At 42.1% G+C, this 16,442-nt stretch overlaps 1 protein-coding gene across 5 annotated transcripts in view; it reads right to left on the bottom strand.

Annotated features, from left to right (window-relative positions):
- Positions 1 to 14,460: 14,460 nt before the first annotated feature.
- Positions 14,461 to 16,442, bottom strand: part of SCHIP1 (schwannomin interacting protein 1) — a 122,876-nt gene continuing 120,894 nt past the window's right edge. For all 5 annotated transcript variants that reach the window (XM_068546177.1, XM_068546176.1, XM_068546180.1 and 2 more), the window contains one exon: positions 14,461 to 15,100. Coding sequence is in view for 4 of the 5 variants with exons in the window: in XM_068546176.1 (XP_068402277.1) it covers positions 15,049 to 15,100 (52 nt within the window). In the remaining variant the exon portion in view is untranslated. The remainder of the gene's footprint in view (positions 15,101 to 16,442) is intronic.

The raw sequence follows: 16,442 nt of genomic DNA, 5'->3' as shown, positions 1-16,442 counted from the left end.
ATCCTGGACTAAAAAGTTTAAATCTATTGTCCTAGTTCAAAATACCTTGTATTATGGGTAAGGAAATGGAGGCTCATACAGGCCAAGTGACTTGCCCAAGATGAGTAGCAGGGCTAGAATTCCTGCTCACACATCCAGACTTATAGGTTTCCTCCTTGTTTCATATTTCATAGATGCCTCCGTGGCCAGAGCCACTGAAGGACTTTGCAGAGTGGAAAGGTAGGTAATTGGATTTGCTTTTCTGAAAAAGCATGAGGAATGATGTGGTGGATGGATTGGAGGGAACTTTGTGGAGGCTGGGACTCTGGGGAGGAGGTTTTCATATCAGCTCTGGTAAGAACTGGTGACTCACTCCAGTAAGGCATTGGCCCTAGGCCTGCTGAGGACGAGCAAGGTGTGAAATGTATTTAGAAGGCAGCCATGACAGGACCTGATGATGAATTTGAATTTGAAGTGGTTTCAGAGAAAGAGTCAAGAAGAAGTTCCAAGTTTCAGACTGGGGTACCTGGATAAATGGTAGGGCTGTTTGCTGAACAAGAGAAAATAGGAGAAGGAGCAGTTTCAGGGGCAAAGATAATGAAGATAATTTGCCTGGATTGAAGGTTTCTAGAGATTTTTCCACTGGCCACAAATACAGCGTCTGTCACTGACTAGATTCGTGACCTTGACAAGTTGCTTCACTTTTCCAGGCTTAAATTTTCTGCTTCAAGAAAAGGCAAAATAGTCTTTCTGCACTAGCCAGAGAGGGGTCCATATGAGATGTTTTGGGAACCCTCAAATAAAGACTTCCAGAAGGGAGTGAGAAATCCAGCTTAGGACACAGAAGAGAGCATGGGGATGGAGCTCATTACCTGAGAGTCACCAGTGGAGGCTGAAGGATAGCTATGAAGTGATCTCTTCTTTGGGTTTCATTGGTCCCTACCCCTGAGTGTGGTTTCCAGAGTTTCTTATTGGAAAGCCATGAGCAGAAACTTCTCACAGTATATCACTTCAATCAAATGCTACAGAAATGCAAAGTGAAACCACTGGGGACACACCCAGAAACCAAACCAACAAATTCTTCTCTCAGAAACTCTTCCTTTATTTACTTGTTTGGTTTCCATTTGTGCCAGGGTAATAAAACAACTCTTTCTTTCTTTTACTTGGAACCTCTTTATTCAGCCACCTGGGACTTCCCTCTAGTAGGGGCAGCACCCACCCCAAGGACTTACCCCAGAGGCCTCAGAACAGAAGCAACTGCATTTCCACTTGAACTGTTATTTCTCTGTCTAAGGAATCTTCCTGACCAATAATCCTGCTAACCCTTTATGGGAAATTTGGCCTTGGGGCTCCGTTTACAGATATTAAATTCACAGTGAAACTGTACAAGACGCCCATTCATTAGAAATTCCATTCATACTCTCCAAGCTAAAAACCAGAAACCACATTTTGGGTTGTAGAAGTAGCCACTCTAAATGACCCAATTGACCTATTGTTTCTGTTATGATATATATATTTTTTGTGAATTCCAAGGGAATTCATGAAATAAAGGGAGAAACATTTTCTTATTTCACTTTTTATATAGACACTAAGGTTGCGTTGGGAGGTTACATGGGTATGGGGCAGGGACATTTCTCAGTGGCAACTATCAAACTGGGGCAACGTTAAAGGAAACTGGATGCAGAATTTGCCTGGATTGAAGGTATCTAGAAATTTTCCACTGGCCACAAATACAGCATCTATCACTGTCTAGATTCATGACCTTGACAAATTGCTTTACCTTTCCAGGCTTAAATTTTCTTCTTCAAGAAAAGGCAAAATAGTCTTTCCACACTAGCCAGAGAGGGGTCCATATGGCGGCATTAGTCTGGGCTCCCCCTTGTAACTTACAGGGAAAATTTCACAATAACCGGAGCCCTTGATGTCCTGCAGATGAAGGAAGAGGATGTCCTCAAATCCCTCACAGCAGAGCCCACTTAGGTGGCACCAACCTGACTTCCAAATGGAACAGCACATCTACAAAAGGAAAAGTGATGGCGTTACTTCATAAATCTGAAGAGAACCCGGGAGAAGCTCCTGCCAGCAGCTCGTGCCATTGTCGACATTGAAAACCCAGCAGATGCCAGTGTCATGCCCTCCAGGAATGCGGGCCAGCGATCTGTGCTGAAGTTTGCTGCTGCCACGGGAGCCTCTCTATTGCAGGTGCTCCAACCACTCCTGGCAGCTTCACTAACCGGATCCAGGCAGCCTTCCGCTGTGTGTTGTGCGGTTATCAGGGTGACCACCAGCCTCACAGAGGCGTCTTATGGTAACCCGCCTACCGTTGCTCCACGTCACACAGACTCTCCCCCTGCGCTGTGTGGACACTGCCATCCCTGCAGCGCGAGGGGCGCTCCCGGCGGGTCTGATGTGGTGATGCTGGCCTGGGGATTGTGCGCCTGCGCGGCTCCGTCTCAGGTGCGCGCTCGTGGGAGGTCAGGTCCCATCTCTGCTTCGACAGGGATCGTGAAGAGACTGAAAAGGAAGAGCAGGCAGCTGCTGAAAAGGCTGAGACCCCAGAGGAATTTCGGGGTGAATGAGCCGCTCCAGGTCCCGAACTTATTGCTACTCAACCCGAAGTTGCAGACGGGTCTGAAGGCGCAGGTGGCCTCAGCACCTTCCAGCAGCATCTCCTGAAGGACCGCGGCGCGCAGCCAGCCTCTGAAGGCCGGTCTGCAGCTGCCGCTGCTCAGACCACTAAATGGGGAGAAACAACCAGAGTGGTCTCAAAGCTGCTCTTCCACAGACTCCTAAACAGAAGATGGAAATAAGGTCGATGGAAAATAAGCAATTTCTTAAAAAGAAAAGGAGAAATGGGATCAGGTGGTTACTGAGTTTCCTTTTGGATCTAAAAATGCTTTGATTTTAGGAATGGTTCTACAGTATTCCTCCTTTAAAGGACAATTGTGTCAGACACTTTAGAAAGATAAATACAATTTCTTTGACTTGCAACTTCACTCAATTAATTAGACAAATTTGTATGAAGGAGCCTATTATGTGCCTGGCATTTTGCTTGCTGCTGGGGAAACTTAGGACAAAGGTCACAATATCCTCTGCTCTTGCAGGCTACAGAGGAGACAAGACAGCTGTGTTCCAAGATCAGCAGCTGCCTGAGCTTTCTATTTCTGGCTCTGCCATGCATGTCCATGTCATTGTCACGCTCAGTGTAAAATGGAGTCAAACTCTGAAAATTTATTGTCTATCTCCTCCACTAGCATGGAAGGCAGGAATTTTGTCCCTTTTATTGATTGTTGTATGTCCAATAACTGGAAGAATGCCCAACATATTATTGGTGATTGACATACAAGGTGTAAGGATGGGTCACAAGTTTGAAGGATATTTTAAAAGGTGATAGAAGCTAACACAGTGGTCTTCAAACTGCAGTATGCTTATCCAAAAAGAGTTTACAAAGACTTTCCAAGAGATGGATGGGATGGATAGCTTTAGGGGAATTAATTTCCAGATCTTCAACTTCTGTATGAGTTATTTCTCAAAGTTGACCTGCCTGAGAATGCACTGAGAAACGTGTCCTGCTGGGTTTTTTTCCATCTTCCGTTTTACAATCCTTCTTCTCTTACTCCACAAATGAATGGCTTTTCTCTCCAGTCTTACTGAGATGCTTTCCCGCAGGTGGTAAAAAAACACCCGTGAAGAAACTCTGGGAGGTATAGGGACAGGTGTGAGACAGTAAATGGCTCTAATGACTGGTTAATATATTTTTGCAAGTCAAGTGGTTTCCAATACTTTGCTGTCACAAAATTCAAGAACTAATGGAGTTGTCATCTGAAAGATCACTAAAAATAATTTTTGATGGTAGATCACAACATGTTTTTGGCATATAATTCAAAGGGAACTCAAAGAATTGATTGACGTCACTGTACAAGGGTCTTTCCATTCCCACCTACTTAATTATGAGCAGGATTTTTCCAAGATTTACATCTATAAATACAATAATGGGAATAGAAATAATGGAGAACTCTGTCTCATTCTGTCAATAAGTAATATTCATTGACAGATACATGAATGAATTGGGGGAAAAAAACCATCCTTTCAATAAAAGGTGCATTTCCAATACAATTTCCCTTCTTATTCTATAATTGTCCATCAAAGTTTATAATATATGTATGTTGTTTTAGTCAAATGATTAATTATAGTAACTGTAACAAATATAGAAGACTTTTTTACTTAGAACCTTATGGTCACAGGAAACTTAAAAATGTAAATTGATAGTTATATATATATTTATGTGTAAAGAAGTTTGATAGGGTGATCAATAAACCATTTTGAAAAACTAAATAAAATTACATTAGTACTAAATTTTGAGGGGGAAGTAGAATAGAATAAGAATAAATAAATTAGAGCTCACTCATTTATTTTTTTTAACAGGATATGATAGGGAATTCCCTGGCAGTCCAGTGGTTAGGACTCCGCAATCTCACTGCCAAGGGCCGGGGTTCGATCCCTGGCTGGGGAACTAAAATCCCACAAGCCGCGTCGTGGAGGCCAAAAAAAAAAAAAAGAATGGATATGATACTCAAATTGGTTTGGTATTTAAGTTCCATTGGACATTTTTTTAATTTATTTTTTTAAAATTAATTAATTAATTAATTAATTATTGTTTTGGTTGTGTTGGGTCTTCGTTGCTGCATGCGGGCTTTCTCTAGTTGCAGTGAGTGGTTCCTCTAGTTTCTCTTCGTTGCAGTGCACAGGCTTCTCATTGCGGTGGCTTCTCTTGTTGCACAGCACGGGCTCTAGGCGCACAGGCTTCAGTAGTTGTGACACGTGGGCTCAGTAGTTGTGGCGCACGGGCTTAGTTGCTCTGCAGCATGTGGGATCTTCCCAGACCAGGGCTCAAACCTGTGTTCCCTGCATTGGCAGGTGGATTCTTAACCACTGCGCCACCAGGGAAGTCCTCTATCAGACATTTAAAAGATGCATTCCATTGAACACATCAGATATATTTTTAAATGTTTATATTTAGAAAGTTCTGGAAGTGATATTTTTTGCAGTTCTTTAAATATAGGATGGACAAATTTTGAAGTCACCTTAGAAATGTATGAGGAGTGCAGAGTTTTGAACATTTTTCTGAGGGCTATGCCAACAAAAAGTCTGAAGACCACTGGGTTAATACTACAAGTGTGGCATTCTAATCCTGGCTGCACAGTTACTGTCAAGCCTTGGGAAATGCCCTTCTTAATCCCTCTGTGTCCATTTCTCTTTCTGCAAAATAAAAAGCACACCTGCTTGCTTTCCCTTATTCTCAGGAATGTTCTGAGATCATACGAGATAATGAACTAATGTGAAAAGTCTAGATTATTTCCTGGGGGCAAGTTGGACACCTCTGGGAAGTTTCAATAACTTTTTCAGGTTAACAGGATACTGTTAGTTCTCCAGAAAGTATAAATGAAAGGTATTCTTATTACTACCTCTACTTTACTATGGTCTCCACTTTCCCCCAGTTTTGATTCAGTGTTGGGAACTTCACGAGAGAGATCTAATATCATAGGGTTAGTTTCTGTGTCACTGCATCACAGGGTTAGCAAGGAAGGACCTAACTCTATTTCAGGGCTCAGTCCAAGGTTCTACTCTGATGGTCAGCAAGAGAAATCACAGACTACACAACAGGAAAGCCAACAAGACTAAACCTTCTTCCCAAATGTATCTTAGCCCAGAGAACATTGACTCAGCCAGAGAACATAGTATTGTCACTATTAACACCTATTCAGGTAACTGAGGGTGGTCAGTCCACATAATAAGCCTTGAACATCATGCAGAGAGTTTCTATTTTATCCTGTGGGTGACAGGTTTTAGTACATTGAGCAGGGACATGTCAAGGTCAGATGTTTCTTAGAAATGTTACAAGATCACTTAGCTGTGTGGAGGGTGGGTTGAGGTGATAGGGACAAGGCCATAAAATCAAAGACAGAGTACAATCAGGACTCTTTCAGTCTTGACAGAAACTTGACTGAACTAGTATGAGCAAAATGGGATATTATTGGCTGCTATAACAAAATGTTCAGGGGAGGATCTGGCTTCAGACTAAATCCAAATTCTAGGATGTCATCAAGGTTTTCTCTTTCTCCCCCACCATCTCTTGGCTCTGCTGCTCTCCTTAGCTTCTGATGCAAACTCTCTCTCCACATAGTATACAAGAGGGCTGCCAGGCTCTTATTTTCTCAGTGGAGCAAGTCCAGTATCTGTATACCAATTCCAGGGAAGCTTCTGATTGGTGTTGCTGGGGTCACATGCACATTAATGAACCAATTATTAATGGAGGGTGGGGGGAATGGGTATTCCATTTGGGGTGACTGCCTGGGTCACTCCTGTGATAGAGAGGGTAGGCAGCAAGTCTCCCAGCCCTGGCAGAACCACACAGAGTTGGAAAGAGATCCCCAAAGAAACCAGAAGAATGGTAACATGCACTGAGAATACAAAGACAATAGCTATTACTGATCACAAGAGCAGAATCTGATTACAGTATGATAGCGGAAATATGGAAGAGAGGACAGACAAAAGAGATTTGGGGTGGGGTATAGTTGACATCAGGACTTGTTTTTATTTACTTGATCTTCTAAAACAAAAGAGATTTCTGTCTTTGGCAGCTACCTGGAGATTCTACCACTGTGAGAAGTTTCCAGGTGTTGTTAGCCAGAGAGGGCTAAATAAATATATAGAGATAAATATATAGATAAAAATGTAAATACATATAGAGAGATATTTATTTGCTTATGACACCTTTCTCGGTTCCTCAAAAGAATTTGAGGCAACTTATAGGGATAATACAGTCACTTAACAGTTACATCACCCCAAGTCCTTAACTAATTTGTCATAGGTGTGCTGCAAATTTAGTTCTTTGCTTCCTGGAAGCCAAAGCAAAGAGGGCAACATTATCAGTCAAAAAATTGACAATGATCATCAGAGAAACTTGACTAATATTGGTGCTGACACCTGAAAGGAATATCTCCCCAGGCCCTCATAAAGTTGTCATGGTGTAATGTTATAGTAATATCTTTCTGTCAGTAAACATAATAGTACGTTTTGTGGGGCCTTTCTTAAAATGACTTTCAATGGTGGCTAATAATGTCATATAGCTAAAACATTAGTTAGTAGAAGTGATGTACTCTGCAATGAATCCAGGATATTTTTAAATCCTAGAAAAGTTTTGCAGAAGCCAGGTCAGCTCAACAATTATGTGTGTAGTTAGCATTTATTTAGCCGTGAATCCCTTTAGTCAGGGTATGTGCTCTCCATCATTCCTTTTTGTTTTATACTCAACTTGTTTCAGTTACTTTCATTACCAATCTGGCTCCTAAATAGGTCAGCACGTGTGACCTCTGGAAGAGATGTACATAACCAGTAGTCCAACTCCTTGCCCCTCTACACAGGTCAACCTACATGTTAGTGTACCTCAGTGTCTTCTTTTCCCCTTCCCAGCTGCCTCTAATACTGGTTTTATCAAATACCTCTTCCATTCTCCTCCAATCTTCTTTGGACAAGTCCTCATGGTCAACCCTCTTGTGCTCTTGGCTTCAGGACTTGGAAGGTAAGGCTACCATTTTCATAAAGACCTGGCACCCACCCCCCCACCCCTTGCAGTTGTTGTGAGACTGGTCTATGTTTTGGATGGTTTGCATGACTGGCCTGGAAAGTGAAGCCAAAGGAATTCCCAATGAAAATGCTTTCATCTTGAGCCAAGAAGCCTGAGTAACTTTGAGTTGGGAATGACCATAAGTATTGTCTCAGAAATCTGAAGTAGCCCTAAGATTTGTTTTTCACTTTCTGGTGTGATGTGAAAGCAACGCTGCTTGCCCAATTAATTGGTGGTAGAGGAAAATCCATGCAAGCACCTGAAATGAACGTCATTTGTATGTGAACTTCCTGCTTTCTTTGAAATTCAAAATTCTGAGGATGAGTAAGTATATTTGGCCCCAACTTGTATGTACAGAGGCTCTTAAGATATGAAGTGAAGGCAACTGCGATGTTTTAAAGGAGCGGTTAACTGCCTCAGACAAAAACAACTCTTGGATGATTTTATAGTCCAAAATTCTTGACAATGAGTGTAATTTAGGAAGTGATACACATGTGTGTACTTTTGAAAAGAGGAAGTGGGCATTGAGACTTTTTAGTTTAGTGGATTGGGGAGGGCATTGTTGGTACTACATTGACACAGCAGTTATGCAAATCAGGGGACTGGGTTGATTATAGTAGAAACAAGAGACCAAGAAAATAAGACTTGAGATACAGTTTAGATTTCAAGACAACGATTTATCTAGGACTCTTTCTTGTAAGGGGCAAATGGACAACAAATTTCAAGTGTGGCCAAAAGGGGCATAATTCTAAACTTTTATGTTTTATTTTTTATTATTGGATTTACCCCTTCCCTCTAAAGCCCATTAATTTGCATTTCCTGAGTGATTCTTGCCTGAGTGTTTGGGGGAGATAGCCCTCAGATCAGCTTGGGAAGTAGAGGAAACTCAAATGAGGTTTTTAATTGTTTACATATTGCTTGCAAAACTCATAACACCTCAGTTGCTCAGCCCCTTCAAGGCTGCCTTTGCCAAACCCCTTCCAGGCCTCAGACCTCCTGGAGGCGGGCCTGCCTCAGAGCTTCACCGGGTCCCACTGGGGACTGCACAACATAACATCCTCATGGGAAACTTCAGGTCCCTGAAAGGCACACTGGGGGGTCTCTACCTCTGACTCTCACAGAGGCAACAGCACCAGGAGCTGCTTGGCAAACGGGTTCCAAGCACCAAAATGCCATCGTGGAGGATGTGGCCATCATGGGAAGTCCTGCAGCAGAGGTGCCCAGGTCTGCAGATGTGGCCTGGTTTCCTGGGCCGCTCATTGAAGCGTCCACGTCCCCAGTCCGCACGTTCGCCTCCCCGGTTCTTGGCCTCGGGTCCGGGAAGTGAAAACTGCTGTCTCCCTAAAGACCCAGCACCCCGACATGCAGTGTGGTCAGACTGTTTGGGAACTCCGAAAAGGCCCATGTTCTGTTTTCCCCCCACTCTTAGTTTAACCAGAACTGCAGGGAGACGGATTTATTCCTCCCATACGAAATATCCCCACACCAAATTATTGCTCCTGAGGCATTTATTACTTCCCTTAAAAAAATTACTTAGCCTGACAGAGTCGCCTGGAGCTCCATTCTCAACCTGATTTGCATTGGAGAAAATGACACATCTTAAAATCGGCCTTCTTAAGCAGCAGGGATGGGATTCCTTCACATCACTGGAAAGAGGAAACGGATGCTTTGTGATAAACAGGAAAGTCCTCCCTCCCTGTTGCCTATAAGAGTCCACACCGTTTTCACCTTGAACCCTCACATCTGAATTGCTCCCAAGGTGAACCCCTGGTTGTCTTTCAAATGCTATTTCTAATACATGGGGGTGCTCTGTGACCTAAAAAGCCCCCTCACAAGGTGAAAGAACACGTCATTACAGACTGTAATTTCTACTGAGAACTAACAGACATCTGGAAGGAAGTAACTTTATGAGGCAGAAAATTAAAGAACTCACTTCCAGCCTTGTCTATGCATTACCAGAGTCAGGATACACGCCACTATTTTCTGCAAAGCCAGAAAGCAAATAAGGTATTGATTGAATATAAAAGGAGAGAGACTCTGGTAGTAAATAATCATGAAGAAAGTTTGAATGGCTAGTCTGGAGGGTGAAAATAAAACTGCTTTTCACAAAGTATCACTTTTCTACCTTGTGCTCTTGTACAGTGTGCGAGGAAGTGGATTCAGTAGTCTTAAAAACAAGGGCCATGTTACAAACATAGGCAGAGCGTTGTTATAGAATAGGGGGATGGACGGAGAGAAGGATGCTCAGGCAAAGCATTTCTTACGGCCAATTAATTAGTCCTGGTAAATCATTTCCTACCAAAGCTACTAAATGAAAGACCTTTTGGATTCTCAGAAATTAGGAGTGAGACGTTCTTTTCATTCTGCGCAGCTAGACCATAATTCATAAATTATTTAATATAATACTAATTTATAGCAACAATTGACTATAAGCCTCAATTAAAATATCCTGAAAAACTCATTACCCATCAACCTACTTCATAATGAATGTGTCATATCCTATTTAGAAAAAATAAATGAACGTCAATGCAAAAGGTAATTGCATTTCTAAGCATCAGAATTCAGCTGGGGTGGTAATAGTCAAAGCCTGGTGCTGAGGATTGCAGATACCCAAGGCTCTTCCAGTTGGACACCAAAGTAGTCTCCTGTAGTCACTTGATAAATATTTGTGTTTCTGACATTATAGTAAAATCCAAGTTCTTGTTTCTGGCATGAATTGATTGTTTGCTCATGACAAATCTTATTTTGACCTTATCCAGTTTCTGCCCCAGTGGCTAAAGGAAAATATAGACTGGGGGTTAGGATTTAAACTAAACTGAAGAGGTCCATGAAGTGAAAAAGGGTGAGTCACTGACCTAGAGAAGATTTTCTAGAGGGAAGAGGCACAGCCTCTAGCAGTGTGGGTTGGTGGTTAAGAACACAGGGTTTGTCTTCAGAGACCTGGGTTTGTGTTCCAGCTCTTTCTTAAAGGACTATGGCTGTCTTTGTTAAGGACTTGCATTAGTTATGGTAATGCTAGCTATGGTAACAAAGAGATTCAATGCAGTATAATGGCTCAAACATAATCAGAGTTTATTTCTCACTTCTGCAACTGTATGGGGCAAACCCTACTGGACAGCAGGCAGCTCTCCTCATGCAGTGGACTCAGGGACCCAAACTCCTTCCATATTGTGGCTCTGCCTTCCTCTAGGTCCTTGTGATAGCAGCTGGTGCAAGGAGAAAAAGAAACCATGGAGAAGGCAAACCCCTTCTTCAAAGCCTTGGCTAGAATTAAGGTACATCACACTCACTCTGTTGGTGAAAATCGGTCATGGGTCACATCTAAATGCAAATGGATGGTGGGTGGGAAATGCAGTCCCTGTTTGTTTAGCCACTTCCCAGGGACAACTCTGTAACTAAGAACATGGTGGAGAGGGATGAATTTCAGTAGATGGCTAGCTATACCCGCCATAGGGCTGTCTGTCAGAGACAGCAGAGATGACATTCTGTGGAAGGAAAGTCTCCGGGATCATAGTTCAAAAATTTTGAGAGGGGAGGGACTTAAGAAGAGACAGCCAGTCACAGGGTTTCAAGCTTGAAAACAATGAGATTAAACCTGAGTGAAAATCAGGCTGAGGGGCTCTTCTGGCAGCTGAGAGAAGAGGTGTCAGGCATCAGGAAGAGTAGGGTCCACCAGCTAGTGGAAGTGTCAAAAGGGTGGGTCCCAATGATCAGCGTTTCTCTTCGAGAGAAAACTCTGCATTCTGTGCTGAGAGCTATCATTACAAAGATGGCTGAGGTTTGCCTCTACCCTCAAACAGGAAATAGAGAAAAATCTGTATTCAGGAAGCAGATGACAATCCTTGGAGGCTAAGTTACGTGTGTGTGTGTGTGTGTGTGTGTGTGTGTGTGTGTAATAGAGAGAAAGAAACAGTTGCATCAAGGAAGTAACACCTACGCTCTAGAAATGAGTTGGTGTTAGTCAGATAAGGGGAGTTGGTCTAATTTTGTTTTAAGAAACTGAACTTCTCTTCAGTAGATTCACCTGGTCTTCCCTACCTTAATTAGCTCTCTGTAGTTTGAATTATCTAAACAAATACCAAGTAATGGTTAAAGAAAAAAATGAGGTCATCACAGAATTAAAGCACAAGGACATGTAAGTACAAGCATGTTTATTGCATCGCTGTTTTTAGTGGCAGAGATCTGGGAAGATCCTTCATGTCCATCAGTAAAGGGAATGACTAATAAAGTATGTTCCAGCATACTGGGCATTACTATACAGCTGTTAAAAAGAATGGCTTAGGTATGTATGTACTGACCTGGAAGGGTGTCCACGGTTAAAGCAGGTTGCAAAGCACTGAGTTTTACGTGCTCCCACCTTTGCATAAACAAATTGAAACACAAAACCTGTATGTGTGTATCTGTTTGTATAAGTGTGGAGAAAGGTGTGTGAGAATACACTCTAAGTTTTAACATCAATATTTGGAGGAGGGAGGGGGGCTTGAAGATTGAAGTGAACTTTTCCCTTAAGCATCTGTTTTGTAAGTTAATGATTAATAAACAAGAAAAAGCCTACAAGGATGTGTTAAACCTCAGAAACTGGTAAAATACCGAATGCCTCCTCCACCTAAACTGTGATCATTTACTTCTCCTGTCAACAATTATTGGGTATCTACTGGGTGCCAGTGCTTTCACGGACACTGTTTTATTCAATCTTTAGAATAATCCCAGGAGATCTTATTTGCAGAAGGTAAAACAAGATAACGTAGGGCTTTAGTAACTTGCTTAAGGTCAAATCACTAGGAAGATGGTGGAGTCAGCATTGGGCCCAGTCCCTTCTGGCCCCAGAGCCTCTTTCTTAAAATTGGGAGGATAGGTGGCCCTATGTTTTAACTACAGGAATTCTAGCATCTAACTAAGCCAGGTAAACTAGTGAGGGTGCTAATCAACGTATGGAAGGGTGATCTAGTGCAGATAAGAATCCTGTTGGGAATAATCCCAATCTTTGCTGAAAAAGCTAATCAAAGGGACTGGAAAGACCCAATTTTGAAAGAATCCCCTTGGAGGTGAGTCACTTGGTGACATCTCTACCAGAGGCAGGGACATGTGAAAGGAACATGGGTACACTGGTATAATCTCCTTTGATGGTCTTGGGGTGGTGGGGAGAACTGCTCTTCTTTCAGCTGGCTTTGCCCCCGGAAGTGTTTTGAGGGGCCCTTGTGGGTGTAATCTCACTTCCTTCCTTCTCGAGTTAGGGCTCTTCACTTATAATATGGGTTTCAGACAACTGAAGCGTTTCGAGGCCATGGATTTCTTCAGAACATATTTCAAACCAGAGAGGCGGCATTGCTTAAGACAAAGAGAAAACTCATTTCTAAATTCTTACTGGAGTTGGCAGTTCTGGCAAGGATTTAAAAAATGAAGATCGTCTTTCTCGGTGGGCTGAGTTTTAGCGTCAGGATTTCAGGTTACAGATGTCACTGTAGGAGGTTTCGGTCACGTTACCACTCTCACTTGGGCTCAGGCATTTTCGTGGCACTGTTCCTAGGTTGGCTTTCCCCCAAAGTTCCAAATTAATAGGAATATATTTCAATTAGAAAAAAAAATAGATACTAAAAAATGGTTTAAGAAAAGCTAAAAAAGAAGGAAGTCCAAGGCAGTGGTTCTTTACATTAGTGTCACCAAGGGACCTTTAAAAAATCCTGTTGCCCACACCACACCCCGGGCCAATTAAATCAGTGTCTATGGGGGTGGGACCCAGGTCCCCGTGGTTTCTAAAGTTTCCCAAGTGATTCCACTGTGTCGCTGAAGATGAGAACCGCTGGCTTAGTGACCAATATTCTCACCCAGCTGAAGCAACAAAGCTCCACTAGCTGTGCCTGGATTTTCAGGGCTGGGGTCACCCCAGGGGAGCACTGACAGCTGGTGCAGGACTTCGGGGCTCAGTTAGACACCTTGGTGCAAAGAGGACTTCGGGCTCCACCCTTCAGCCCAGTGGCGAGCAACCTGTCCTGCTCCGTAGCCAACTGTCGAAAACCAAAATATATTTATGGGCTGCATTATTTTTCTATTCCAAATGAAAATAACTTGATTGAAGCCCATAAAGAAATGATGAGTGTTTCAATGTAAGATGGACTATTTTACTAAAATAAGAAGGCTATGAAAATTGGCAACTCTGAATTACTTAAAATATCTATCTGGGTATTTTTGAAAAAGGAAACTGACTAACCTTCTATCTTCAGATTACATCACGGACCTTATAGTGAAACCAGGTGGTCTGTGGGTGGTTCTGGAATGTTGATTGCTCATCTCAGCTTTAGTTTAAGGTTCTCTAACACCTGCGTGGACATTCGCTAATTACATCGATTTTCTGAAACTCTCTACCTATTGAGGAACAGTCTGTAATCTGCTTTAGACTTGGCATTTTTCTTCATGAGACCAACATAAGTGGTTAAAATGTGAAAAATGGCACCAACTGGCCTTGGGAAAAGTGTAAATGCAGGCATCATCTGTTCACGCGGCAAATTTGGGAAATGCAGTTTGGATGCAGTCATTGGCTCTGACAAGACCAGCAGCTATTAAATAATAAAGTATTGAAATTCCAGACTGATAACTTTGAGCAGTAACAGTGCTGGCTCTGATGTGCCTGATGTTGTCGTCTTTGGATCACACACACACACACACGCACACACACCCACACACACTCCCATACTCTCCACAACCTTCTTGGCGATTCCCTGCCTTTCTTGTCCTCCGGAGCCCTTTGTTTCTTCACTGATAAAAGCTTCCTGGTGGGGATTTCAGTTGAGGAAGAGTGAAGAGGGAAGAAGTACAGCCAGTGTAGAGCTTGCTAGTGAGCAAAAAGACATATCCTATGAAACAAAGTTTTAATTTTTATTTTACATATTTATACATAAAACTTTTAAGGAACCCTCTGAATCCAACAGAATGTTAATAGCACATCTAAAAATGAACTTCAGGTAGTCAACATTCACAAAATGTTGAAAACTGATTAAAATATACATATTACGGAGACCTACAACTTCACTACGAGGCAGGCATGTATTTTTTGACTTGGATAGCACCGTCATTTACAGTTCTTCTTTAAAACTACAGTGAAGAATGAAAGCAGTCAATGGTAAAATACTGCTCCAACTCAGAATCTCTAAACAAATAAAAATAAAGTTAAAACTACCCTCTTTGATTAACCATGATTTGTGATGGTGTAAGTACTGTACATTTTTTGTAACAATATTTTATTAAAATGCCTGATATTTAGTGGCACAGTAAAAAAATTAAAATAAATTAAGAAGCAAAGGCCAATCACTGGACGTTAAGCTTCAGACATTATCGATGACTAACACTGATATTTGTTTGTTTCTGTGCCACCTTTAGCAACAGCATTTTTACAACCACAGAAGCAAAATAAATTCTAGCTTGTCCTCTGGTTGGATGGCTTCTTTTCACTTTGCAGGCATTTTCTCGGCCATGTGCTTCTGCTGACTCTCAGCGTGTCTGTAAAATGAATAGTACAATTATTTAGTGCTAAGGAGAAAGCCAAACTGCTTTCCCATCAACAGCTAAAATATCCTCCAAACGGAGGCTCGGAGTTACTCATAGTGAAATCAAGAGAATCAAGAAACGGTACTTAATTCAAATGGAATTGCCCTCTTCCAATTTTTGTATTCTATGTATGATTCCTTTTGTTTAGTAAGCCACTGGATTAACCTGAGACATGTAGATGTCACATTCCTTTGAGAAGAAAAGTGCCATGTTTAAAAATGAAAAGAGGAAAGTAACTAGGATAATTTATTCAACAAATGTTTAATATGTGCCTTCTCTGTGCTCCTGGTGCTGGGGATTTGGTGGTGAGCAGACAATGATCTTTGTTCTCATGGAGCATGTATTCTAATGGAAAGAGACAAGAAAGGAACAGACAGCAAGCAAGGAGATAGCAGATAGAAGATTAAGTGCTAAGCAAAAAGTCAAAACAAGGTGTTGTGATAGAAAGTAACTGCATGACTACTTTATCCAAACATGCACATAGATGCAAATCTAAGTATTAACAAGGCTCTTGTTAATAATACAATAGTTCAATTTTATTCTTACAAAGGCTAATGTCTTCCAAACAAACGGTAGGTCTTTGTGGATGTCAAGATTTCCCACATTTGCATATTTTTTCCCCCTCAGTTAGTCCCAAGGGCATGATCACGGCAGTGAGGGGGGGACAGGGCGGGGTGAGTCTTACTCATCAAGCCCTATTACGGCCTGTGAGCCCAAAGTTGGGCTAACCAGCAGCTGGCCAGTGGAGACGGAGTGGGAGGAATGGCCAAGCTGCTTACATCACTCGATCCGGCACTAAGTAAACGTCTTCCCAGAGAGTGGCAGGGTCTGAAGGCTGCAAGAAACAAATGTTTTGAAGGAGGATCTTAGGAAATTATAAATCTGGCAAGAGAAAAGCATCTAAGGGTGTGGTTTCCAGCTGTCATCAAAGGTCCAGGGGCAGTTTCTGGGTGCTGCCTAGACTTGGGTAGTCAGTGACATCAAGTTTAACTCACTGGTATTATGCAGAATGTCTCCCATCTGTGTTACAGGGAAGACCACAAATACATTCAGAAACAGAGAAGTGACAGCAGCGTCCCTGCCACACGCAGCAGCCCACAAAGAATATTCTGATATTCATTTACCAACAAAGGGACTCAGGAAAAAGACATCAATAGCACCCTATTCCTAAAAAAGAAATTATGCCTTCTAGCAGACCATCTTTTTTATCATTTTCATAAAGTAACTCATGGGCCTCACTTGAACAAATTCAGCTCAAGAAATATTTTGATGCCCAGTGACTAAGATTCCACGG

This window comes from Eschrichtius robustus, chromosome 6, assembly GCF_028021215.1.
Source record: "Eschrichtius robustus isolate mEscRob2 chromosome 6, mEscRob2.pri, whole genome shotgun sequence".
Classification (NCBI taxonomy): Eukaryota; Metazoa; Chordata; class Mammalia; order Artiodactyla; family Eschrichtiidae; genus Eschrichtius; species Eschrichtius robustus.
The sequence above is the reverse complement of the archived record's forward strand: the minus strand, read 5'-3'. Positions and strand labels throughout refer to the sequence as shown.